The sequence below is a fragment of the Gracilinanus agilis genome, chromosome 5, assembly GCF_016433145.1.
Source record: "Gracilinanus agilis isolate LMUSP501 chromosome 5, AgileGrace, whole genome shotgun sequence".
Lineage (NCBI taxonomy): Eukaryota > Metazoa > Chordata > Mammalia > Didelphimorphia > Didelphidae > Gracilinanus > Gracilinanus agilis.
Genome location: NC_058134.1, coordinates 114,597,729 through 114,610,195, shown reverse-complemented (window position 1 = coordinate 114,610,195; position 12,467 = coordinate 114,597,729). Strand labels below are relative to the sequence as shown.

General features: G+C 37.5%; 1 protein-coding gene across 1 annotated transcript; it reads left to right on the top strand.

The window, feature by feature from the left end:
* Nucleotides 1-249: 249 nt before the first annotated feature.
* On the top strand, nucleotides 250-5,607 carry LOC123250459 (zona pellucida sperm-binding protein 3-like). The gene is made up of 9 exons (XM_044679531.1): nucleotides 250-618; nucleotides 1,512-1,630; nucleotides 1,717-1,820; nucleotides 2,104-2,281; nucleotides 2,616-2,736; nucleotides 2,825-2,916; nucleotides 4,987-5,111; nucleotides 5,325-5,444; nucleotides 5,528-5,607. Exons 1-9 carry the CDS (start codon nucleotides 250-252, stop codon nucleotides 5,605-5,607), a joined length of 1,308 nt encoding a protein of 435 aa, XP_044535466.1.
* The last annotated feature ends 6,860 nt before the right edge of the window (nucleotides 5,608-12,467 follow it).

Below are 12,467 nucleotides of genomic sequence, written 5' to 3'. Positions count from 1 at the left end.
AAAACACAATGTAAACAAACTATTCTCTAACTTATGACTGTTAATCATCTGAAAGTTCACCTTGAACTCCAATTGAAACATTTCAAGCATTAATTTCCTCCAAATGAGGTATTTTTGAGAAACCTGACAGGTGTAGACTATCCTTGCCCCTCCTTCATTCCCATCCTAATTTCAAAGATCAAAAGTGTCTGAAGATATAAAGATACTAACCTCCAGGCAATTAAGCAATAATTGTAACAAGTGGACAGGATGGGGCAAGGAGGTCAAGTAGGATGCTTGTTTTTGCTTTTGGTGTTGAGTGAGTTGGTATCTGTCGATCTTTGTGGCTCTTCAAGTTCTCTCAGAAGTAAAGAATTTCTGAGACCAAGTTATAATTCTTCTCATGCCCACTCTTCACGGGACCATGGGGTTCACTCTCAATTGTTTCCTGTGAAGGTTCAATGTCAGGAAACTAAGTTGGTGGCAAACATTCGGAGAGACCTCTTTGGGAAAGGAAAATTAATCAACCCTTCAGACTTGAGCCTTGGCCCAGCTGGCTGTCAATATACTGCCTTCAATGAATCAAATAATATTATTGTCTTTCAGGCAGGGCTGCATGAGTGTGGCAGTACACGTCAGGTACAGTCATTTAGTAATTCTATTGGAGCACTATAGTATAACTGAACTCTTTCTGTCCTGAGATCTTGGGAATTTGTGGCTTCAGAATAATCCTAAAAGACTCTGAGGTCTCTTGATAATCACTGACATGTCTCATGGCTTGTTTCTAAGGGGAAAACAGTTTTCTAAGTCTTTGTGATTTTCTTGCTCTCAAATTTGTCCTGAGATTTAGGATTTTTGTAAGAACTATGGATTTTGGTAATCAGTTTCTATCTCAAAAACATCAGAAAATATGTAGAAATTCTTGATAAGATCCTTTTCTCTGAGAATCAATATGTATAGTTTAGAGTTATGGTAATGGAGGGGAAGGTATACACATTTAAAGAGTGCCAACTGAATTCCAAGCATTGTACTAAGTAAGTGCTTTACAAATATCTTAGTTGAGAGCACCTAAGCTTCAGTGGAACTTTGTTTTAACACCAGCTCTCATGTTGGTTAACTGTTTGACCTTGATCAGAATAGTTTCCTCCTCTGTAAAATGTGGGGTTTGCATTAGATGTTCTTTTAAGAGTCTCTTTAGCTCTAAAATCATTCTACTCTTACAAGGTGTGTGGTTGTTGCTATATTTCTTAAATTACTCACAGAACTTAATGTAAGGCTTAGAGTGTTGTGTACTAATTGACTGGGGATAAGTGGCCCTAAAGAATATTAGATAACTGGGGCAGAAGAGGACCAATCCTGTATTTATAGGTGCACCATTAGAAATAGCTATAAAGATAAGTCAGTTGTCCAACATACTGACAAATTAGTGTGGAATCACATGCTAGTGAGCATATAAATCATGGTGAAGTAACTTAGATCTCTTTAGAGAGTTTTTTTAAAGAAAATAATACTATTGGTTTGACCATTTTTAGGTGACCACAGACTTTCTGGTTTATAGCATCAATTTATATTATAACCCAACTCCTGCTGTCAACTCCACTATCCTAAGAAACAATCCAACTGTGATTCTAATTGAGTGCTCTTATCCAAGGTGAGAGATCCTTTTGTATGGCTTAAATTATTTGTTCTTTAGTTTATGTCACTTACATTTTCTTCACCACCCATCATTGTCTCTAGGAGAAATAATGTAAGCAGCAAGGCTATCCAACCGACCTGGATCCCATTCAATTCTATACTATCTTCGCAAAAAAGGCTGAAGTTCACCTTACAACTGATGACTGGTAAGTGGCAATGGGAGTAGATAAATTGCTAAGGTTTTCCTCCTGATCTCTATAACACAGGAGTATAAATCTATTTTTGGGTGTGTGTCATAACCTCCTATGGCAACCTGGCAAAGCCCATTGACTTTTCAGAACATTTTTAAATGCATAAAATTAAAGTGTAGGCCTACAAAGGATACTAATTACATTGAAATCCAGTTGTCAAAATAGTTTAATAAATAAGGAATGCCAGTTGTGAGTGAAGAACCCTTGGACTAACATTACTGAGATTTTGACTTTGTAGATGATTGGAGTGCTAAGAGGGCTTCTTCTAACTATCAACTTGGGGATGCTATTTCCATCCAAGCTAATGTGAACACTGGAAGTCATGTTGCTCTAAGACTTTTCATTGACAGCTGTGTGGCTACATTAAAACCAAACCAAGATTCAACTCCTAGCTATGCTCTTATTGACTTCTATGGGTAAGTTCCCAAAGCAAACTTCCTCAGTATCAAAGCCCGCCTAGTTCCAAAAGAGTCACAGGTATTGTATGGGCACTCATTTCCCCTTTACCTCTCTCTAAGTAATTACTCTGGCCAAAACAAATCACCTGAGAGTCAAACTATCAAAGGCAAAGCTTCTCCACATTTACACAGGCTGATTCACAGGTGATTTCATTGCTGGGTTTGTACTCAGAAGTTTTAAACTGAGGGCTATCAAAGTTTGTTCTGATTTTTCTTTCAAAGAGAAATCACTTTCAGATATTGAAGAAGGACACTGGTGGAAAGAACTTACTAACAAATTTTTATATCGTAGGTGTCTAGTTGATCGTCAGTCAGAAAGTGTTGAGTCAACCTTCATCTCCCCAAGGTCCAAGCCAGAGACCCTTCAATTTGTTATTGATGCTTTTAAATTTTCAGGAGAACCCAAGGATCAGGTAAGCTTTATGCTGCCTTTCTATCCCCAAATGCACATACATTTGCTATCAATGATAATAATGTCTTTAATCATAAATTATTTTCTAGATCTATATTACATGCCACCTGAAGGTCACTGAAGCTGTTGACCTACCAGATCCTTCAAAGAAAGCTTGTTTTTTCAACAATTCAAGCCAGAAGTAAGTAGGGCTTGAACAATAACCATGATTACTATTAAATGAAAGTGCCACCACCACTATTACTATTTGGTAGTAGTGGTAACTCTGAATAAGTTCAGTATTGCAAAGGATCTTTAGTGAAGCTACTGAATTAGATGAATTTTGGGAGTATTTGCAAAGAAATCAATTGTCTAAGGAAAGCATGAGAATAAATTCTGCTTATGTTTTTTTCAGTAACACTATTTGAACTTTATTATTGTTAATAATTATTTTAAAATTATATAATCATACTTATTGAATTCCAACTTATTATTGCTTAATCTAGGTCTGGCTTACTTTTGATGGTTGAATATCATTTTTAGAGGACGACGTATCATTCTCAGTGGCTGATACTTTGCTATTTCTTCTAATGTTGTTCCCAACTTATAGCTTATCAGAACAAAGGATTGGTCTCATTAGCTCCAAAAGAATCAGTTACCTTCATTTGGATAGAAAACTCATCATATACATATGTGTGTATATATTGTACTATATAAATATTATATTTACTATGAATGAAAATGATATGCATAGTATACACATATATATGCACATATGTATCTATCTATATGTTCTATGTGACCTTGGGCAAGTCAGTTAAGCACTGTCTGCTTCAGTTTCCTCATCTTTAAAACGGAAGGGAGGAAATGAATATTTAATTATTAACTCTCATGAACTAGGCACTCTGCTAAGCAATTTCAAATTACATTTAATTTAATCCTTACCTATAGGTAGGAGCTATTATTATCTCATTTTTACTGTTGAGGAAACCAAGGTAAACAGAAGTCAAATGACTTGTCCAGAGTCATATAGCTAGTTAAGTGTGTGAGGTTGGTTTTGAACTCTAGTCTTCCTGAATTCAGGCCTAGCACTTCATCCCCTTAGTTAACCAGACCTCTCTGATGTGGCATAAGAGAAGATAAAAGTGGCATCTATCTCCCACAGCTTTTGTGAAGATCAAATGAAAAAACAAACAAGCAAAAAGCATTTGTGCAGTACATAGTATATTGTGGGGTATAGATTAGCATTTAAGAAATGCTTGTTCATTCATAATCATAGAATAGCAGACTGAAAATTAAAGTTGTGCTCTAACTTAATAACTGAGTGACCCTGGGCAAATCATTCAGTCTAGTTGGCATAGATAACTTTTGGGAATGAGCGAAATCATATATAATTAAAGTCACTTACATTCTTCAAGGCTTCAGTATACCAAAATCAGGAGAATTGTTTCAATGCAACTGATAAAGGGAGGGAAATGCCCAAAGATATATACATTTCATCTTAAAAAAAATCTTACCTTGTTTTCCCCTTCCACTTTCTTGGTGCTGCTACTTTTGAGGGAACCAAAGGAAGAAAACAGGTCTAAGTTTCCATTTTTACTTATAACTTATGTAACATTTTGTCTTTAGAAAAAAGTTTCTTAAATGGAAATCCATAAATAATTCTTAAACAATTTCTATGACTCTAAAAACATTATAAGAATTTTTCTTTTTTGATGGGGTAGAAAATAATTACATCTAAATATTACTAATTATACAATATTTTTTATCCTAATCTTTTAGAATCATTCTACAAACATATATAGTCCAAACAATAATTAATAGTGTGTTCTGAAGCTTTTTTAGAGGATTACAATGCAGTTTGTTTTATCTGCCTTTGGATCTATTTCATGGCTCCTTGTTTAGCCCTTCTATTTTTGGCTTTTCTCTAGCTCTTTTGGTAAGGAAAGGGGAATTTGTTTTTAAATCCTTACCTTTCCTCTTGGAATCAATACTGTGTATTGGCTCCAAGGCAGAAGAGTGGTAAGGGTAGGCAATGGGGGTCAAGTGACTTGCCCAGGGTCACACAGCTGGGAAGTGTCTGAGGCTGGATTTGAACCTAGGACCTCCTGTCTCTAGGCCTGGCTCTCAATCCACTGAGCTACCCAGCTGCCCGGAAAGGGGGAAATTTTGACAATAGTTGAAGTTGTCAGATCAAGTTGTAACAAAATAAAATTCAATAGCTTCTTTCACCAAAGTCATAAGTGTCTTCTGCTAATTCATTACTTCCCAGATGGTCTGCTGTAGAAGGTACAGATAGTATCTGTACCTGTTGTGAAACTGGTAGCTGCAGAAAAGCTCATCTTCCAAACAGACTAAGCAGAAGTCACTGGAAAAGGAGTGAGTTATCCTGGAAAGGCAAGTTTCCTAACATATCCAGCATAGGAAAATAACCCATAAGGTATTTCAACAACCAAGGCCCTGTGCTTAACCACATGGAAATGCCAAGCGAAAATGGGTATAGGCCTAGAAAGAACATTCATCTTACTGGTTACTTTAGCTTAAAATTGTTTACAAGAGCTTCTACTTGGTTTCATTAGGAGTCTTTTTTTTCCCATCCACCTGATACAGAAGTTTCTAGAAAAGAGAATGAGGCTGATGTGGTACTTGGACCTCTGATTATTTATGGTATGACAGTGGGTCCCAGCAGAATTGAGAGCCAGGACAAAGGAGCTAGAACCAACTCCAGAGGTATGGATTGCCTGCCTTCATTCTATACAGCTTAAATGGTGAATGATTATGAGACTTGTGTCTAACCTACCATTCCTTCCTAGGTACTGAAATACCTGAAACACCTGAAACAGTACTACTGGCTGCGGGATTTGTAGTGTTTTTCTATCTATCATGCTGGTAGACTTGAAGTCTCTTTTTTGATAATGTTAACTATTGATAAAATAAACTTAAACAGCAAAAGATACATTCAAAGTGTTGTCTGCTTTTAATGATAGTGTCTAGCATTTATGTAATGTTTTCAGATTAGGAAAGTACTTTACATATATCATCTCATTTGACCTCCACAAAAACCCTGGGATATAGGTGCTATTGTTTTCATTCTCATATTAAGGCTGAGATATAACAACCAGACAGCCAATAAGCTCCTGAGGAAAGGTCAGAATTCAGTACTCTATCCCCTCTGCCATCATAACTCTCCCTTTAATATGTGCTGAATCCTTCTTCTAAGGAAAAAGATTACTTGGATTTTGGGGGGATATACCTGAGCAACATAAAATATTCCACCTAAAGTACTTGAATCCAATAGATGCTTAGAGTCCCAAATATTCTTCTTGAAGTATTCATCTGTGGTATGGCATTCCCATAAACCTTCTTAGCATAATGTATGTATTACACACACACATACACACACACACACACACACACACACACACACACACATATATATATATATATATATATATAATGTGCAAGATTATTTTCTTATTATTCCAGTCATTTCTGACCTTGACTAACATCTAAACCCTGGACAACATCAAATTCATCTGGCCTTTATCTATCTCTATCATCTATCTCTATCTTTCCCTTTGTAGGTGGATACCCACATTGAATATCTTCAGTATGTAGTCACTTGCTCAATATTCATAAATTATCTTGTGTAGCTACCAAAGTAGTTTTCTGGTACCTTGAGATTTTTTTGGGGAAGGGGGATGAGTCTGATCATAGTGCCATCATATAACATCTTATTTAGTTGGGAAACTTTGATCTCTGTCATTAACAGTGTTAATGATCTCTTTTTTACCTATTGAAGGCTAAAATTGCAATGGCAATGCAAAGTTGAACATCATAGTTATTTATAAAATAGCTTTTTTTAAACCCTTAACTTCTGTGTATTGGCTCCTTGGTGGAAGAGTGGTAAGGGTGGGCAATGGGGGTCAAGTGACTTGCCCAGGGTCACACAGCTGGGAAGTGTCTGAGGCCGGACTTGAACCCAGGACCTCCCATCTCTAGGCCTGACTCTCAATCCACTCAGCTACCCAGCTGCCCCTAAAATAGCTTTTGTGATTATTGACTGAGACAATGGCTTTGCCTTTGGATCTCTGTGAATGTTAGAACAGGAGGGAATGAAATAGATAAGAAGAACAAGGCAAGGAAGAATAAGGAATGAGACATTCTAAGAAGCAATAGGAATGAAAACCTATCAAAGAAGGAATTAGAAAATGGGCTGTTTGACTATCAATATAGTATGAGACCTGGGAACAGGAGATCTAATTTAATATGCTACCTTAAACTAATGTCTAAATCTTGAGGTTATCATGTAACTTCTCGTACTCTCAGTTTTCTCACTCTGTTAAATGGCAAAAATAGCACCTACCTCTCAGCTAGTGTGAGCTTTTAAGACATATAAAGATGCTATATAAACCCTTAAACACTACTTAAATGGTCAAAGCTTGTACTACTATTCAATGGAGAAACACTGTAATATAGTACATAACAAGGTGACTTACATTCTCTTGGCTAATCTTGTAGGAATTAAACTATCACAACTCTTCCCCTTAGGATATAGATTGCAAAATGTCATAAAACAATTAAACATTATATTGACATGTAAAAAAGTTGTTTCTCTTTACCTCTTTTCTTGCTGTTTCACATTCAGTTTAGGAAGAGAAATTGCTCCTTAGGTATTTATTTGGGAGAAACAATGAGAGGGTCTGGTTAAATGGACAACTACCTTATTTTGTTTCACATGAAATAACTCATGATATTAGTGTCTGAATCTAAAATGATGCATGTGTTGCTGAATTTAAGTTTCAACTAAAAACCAACAAACACCAATAACGCACCAACAGCTGGCATCTAAATATTATTACAACTTCTGGTTTTATCCACAATGCTTGTAGATTTTGGTGCCTTCGTAATTACTTCTGGCTGTTTTTTCTGCAATAGTCTCTTCTCTTCCCTCTTCCCCCTCTGTCTCTGAATTCATGAATAATGAGTAAAAACATTATTAAGCCTTGACTATGTGCCAATCACTATTCTCAGAGATGAGAATACAAAAGCAAAGCAAGTTCTTGATAGCTTCCAGTTAAAGAGCTAATATTTTGATAGGAACAAATAACATACATAAAGGTTTGGACAGTGATAAACAATTTTTTCCAGATGCTGGTAAGATGAATGGAGCCATGGGAAGTAAATCAATGCTCATTCTGGAGCAATGGGATTTGATTACGGTAGAACTGGAGGATTTGCAGAAGTTGTGATCAGGGACAAGGTGACTGGGGAATAGGGAATGACATGAAGCGAACTAGGACTTGCCTAAAATACTAGGTCAGGTGGAACAGTTACCACTCTAGACAACAGCCAGAGGGTGAAAGTTTTGGAGATTATAAAGTACTTAAAATCCAGTTCATGGTCTCCAGAATGAATGTTTCTTTGCCTCCCTTCAACCTTGATTTACTCCTATCCACCTGTCTATGTTGTCCAATAACCTCCGATTCCTTTTCCAGTTTTAATGGTCTCTTCCCCACTCAAGTCAAAAGTCTAAATTTTAGTACATATGCCAGCAATCAAGAGGTCAATCACCAGTGCAGATTTATGAAGATAGTCAGGACATGTTCTCCCATTTGTTTAGAAATATGTTTAGGTAATGGTTTCAATTCTCTTTCTCAGCCCTCCTAACTACGTCTTCACTGTTTATCTGCAACTAGACTGAAACGTGTCTTGTAGCTCTCTGAATGCTTATGAGTTATGAGTTCATCAGAAGCGAGGACTCATCAGAGTTGTGCATTAGAAAGATTAACTTGGCAGTATCATGAAGTATTGGAACAGGGAGAAAATAGCATTGGGAGACTATCGAAATAGTTGAGATAAAATAAAATAAAGGTCTGGTGCAGAGTGCAATCCAGTGAATTCATGATCAAAAGATTTGAATTTGTCTCAGATTTGCTACTTCCTTATTAGATGACCTTGAACAAGACATTTGAGCTGTCTGAGCCTTATATTCTGTGAAATGATTTGTTTTGACTCCATCATTTCCTAGTTCTAATAGTCTGAGTCTATGGGTAGAAGCAGTGGGAACGGAATGGACAGGAAAGGCAGGTCCTTGCTTGGACTGCCCATCTCCTCTCCTAAATATTTTAACCTTCACCCAAATTAGGCCATTGACAATCCTTTACATGCACACGTGGTATACTGCCATTATTGTCAAGCCTGAGTTTGCTGAGATGGAAATGACAGCACCCAGCAACTTATTAGAGAAAGGGTAAGTAAGAGGGAGGAATCAAAGATAACTCTGAGGTGATAATGAGTGGCTTGGGATAGATGTGAGGGTAATTGACAAAATCAAGGAAGTCATTGCCCAGTAAGCTGGCTGCTTGCTCTCTTTTTTTGGATGCATTTTGGAGCTCTGCCCTTTTACCCACTGGGTAGCAAGCCATGCTTATTGAACAGAAGCAGATGGAATTACCGCCATTCTCTACCCATAGAGAGCTGAGGGAGCCGACTGTGGCTTTTCCTAAGTGTTAATTAGTTTCACCTGGCTCAGCCTTTAGCAATCACCTAATTGATTTTTAAAAAATCACTGAGCGCTGTAGCAATTACCATAATATTATGACAATATTCCCTAGTACAATAGAGAGCAGCTGAATTGCAGAACCACTAGGAGGACTCGAGATGTCCTGAATAGAGGTCTCTGGGGCTGCTTTTACTGAGAGCAGGTCAGGGACTCATAGTTTCTTTGACTGGATTGGGAGGCAGGGAAGAAGACAGTAAATTTTACAGGGTTTTCTTTTGAGAGGGTGGAAGAGGATGGTTCTGAATTTTGGCACTATCTCTGTGCAGTTAAAAAGTTTTCCCTCACCCAATTAGCTGCTGATTTTTACTTATCACTTTCCTATAGTCGATTTGAAGAATAGGATGGTATTTCAAACTTGGCATCTTCTATGATTGGGGATACTATATGAATTTAACATTTGGTGATATGTATGCACTTGAAGCTGAGACCAGGGCAAAGCTGATGCTATACCCAGACAGGGAGGCAGATGTGTTTTGTGAGTCTAGGCAGTGATTCCCAAAGTGGGTGCCACTTCCCCCGGTGGGTGCTGCAGTGATCCAGGAGGGCAGTGATGGCCACAGGTGCATTTATCTTTCCTATTAATTGCTATTAAAATTAAAAAATTAATTTCCAGGGGCTAAGTAATATTTTTTCTGGAAAGGAGACAGTAGGCCAAAAAAGTTTGGGAACCACTGTTCTAGAGTAATCATGAGGCCTCATCTACTCCAAAATACTTCTGCTAGCAACCTGACATTGTGGCTAAAGTATTCACAATAAATAAATCCTTTAAATTAAAAAGGTCATAATAAAAATGTATGCCATTATGACATGCTAATAGCTTCCTATTATTTACCATGATGCCTTGTTCTCACATGGAAATGATCCTATGCTCTGGAAAACTGTTAAAAGATCTTACCTAAGACCTTACCAAGATGTAGAGGCTTTGAATGTGGGTCTAACAGTGCTCTGTCACCTAATACCAAGTCTAGCTAACTTCAGAGTGCTCATCGACAGATGCTTGAATTTTCTGGTCTGCTTTAGTCCAAAATATTGAAAATATTGGCCAATATTTCATCAAATCTCAATCTCTCTCTTTCTGTTCTCCCTTTCTCTCCCTTCTCCTCTGCCCCCCCCCCCCATCTCTCTCTCTCTCTCTCTGATGTTTTGGTAACCAGGATGTCTGAGATAGAAAGGAAAAGCATTAAAGATCTTATCATCTTTTGGGGTTTTATTCTAATATTTAAATGCTGCTTAGATTATATTTGTAAAGTGCCTGGTGCATAGTTGGCACTTAGTAAATGAATGTTCCTCTTTCTACTTCCGGTGATGGCATTTTCTCCATTTCCTGCCATGATCTCTATTTATTGCCTTCTAGGAATCTTTTTTGAGTCACCTATCTTAGAGAAGGCAGGATTCAAATGAGCCTGGTTGGTATGGGGGGTATAGGGTCCCGTGTCACCCCAAGTCTCTAGAGGAAACTGTTATAAGAGTTTCTTAACTCTTATTGAATATTGGTATAGAATGGTAATACCAATAATTATGTCCTGTGTGGATAGGCTGTTGTATCTGACTGAGAAAATGGCTCCTCAGATCAGCCTAAGAATTCCAGCTCAGTGAGTTGTATAAAAATATATATTTTTATTATGGTTAAAAAAAACTAAAGAAAGGGATAGTAAAAGGAAACTAGTAGAAAAGAAATTCTTATGATATATAAGTCCCTAAGCTAAAATCTCTTATTCCAACCACCCAAATCTGATCCTCACAGATCTTCTTTCCCAATAGTCAAGGCTACTGTCTCTTCCTATTCTATCTAAATCCCCCCAAACCTTTATGTATCCTATCTAAATTATACACAAGAGAAATAAGTTAGGTCTCTCCTTACTGTATAGATGAACAACCAGCTTGAATCTCCATAGACTGCTCCACCCACCCAGCAAACCTGTTGGGCTTGCACTGATGTTTTACCAACAATGTCCCTTCGCTTGTCAGATCTTGTAGATAAATATTTGATGTGAAAACACTGAGATTTTTCAAATCTCACAGAACGGCTCTTAGGACTTCCTTTCGGGACAGGGTTAGTCTACAGAGTGCAGTGTCACTTGGGTAACTGTCTCTAAAAGCACTCTGGAAAAATTCTCTCCTACCCATAACTCCATCTGAAATTCTATTGGGATTTTAAAGAAACCTAGCTTATCATCTCTTATGCATTTATCAATAACTTATGCTACTTGCTCTATTTCCTAATGAACTCTTAATAAATAATTCTTAAATAATAAATAATTCTCTACAAATCCCAGGTCAAAAGAGTACATGAGGAATTCCTAGATCGTGGACCCCAAGAATGCTGGTGGTAAAGAAAGCCAGCCCTGGTGCAACTAAAGTGACAACTGCTAAACAAAGGATTCTCTGAGAAATGCTTTTTCCTCCCTAGTCTTATGATAAGGGTTTTAGCATGGATTTTGTTTCTTCTCTTTGCAGAAACTTCTGTTTGCATCTCAAACATCACTAGTATCTCTGAGATATGCAACTTGCCCTCCTTTATGATCAGGGTCTAACATAAACAATGTATAGCTGTGCTTCCCTAGACACCAAGACACCTCACACAGAAATGTCACCTATCCTCTTTGTCTTCCTTGCCTTCCTTTCTGGATCACATAGTCTCTCTATTCCTTTATGATATAAAAATCCTGAACCCCTTTTCCTCAAGGAGGCAGACTTCACCTGCAACTTGCCTCCTGACCATTCACTCAATAAATTCTTCTGTATTTAAAGATTTATCTGAGACTGGGTATTGTTCAAGTGGCCACCCTCTGGAACCAGATTATATCAAGTTGTCCCACAGCATAGTGAAGCTGGTTCTACAGTTTGAGAAGATGCGTGTAGGATAAGTTAATTTATCTGTATGCTTGTGTTTCTGAGTAGCCCACTTTCTGTGCTAGGATCATTCCTCTTACAAGAATTATTTTCTTCCCCTAGGATTAAAGCTGTGGTCTGGCTCTTACAACTTTTATCATTCATATCTAGGATAATGCCAAAATGAAGTGGCTTATAGTGTTGTGGGCAAGGGCAGGTAGGTTTTCTTCCAGACCCTACAGAATAGCATCGTCACAACTATAACTTGGGTACTAGAAGAAAATCTTGCTGCTTGGTCAAGACAATGTTAAGGATTACAACCTCACCCCTATCATCAGCAAAGAAATAGGGCAATG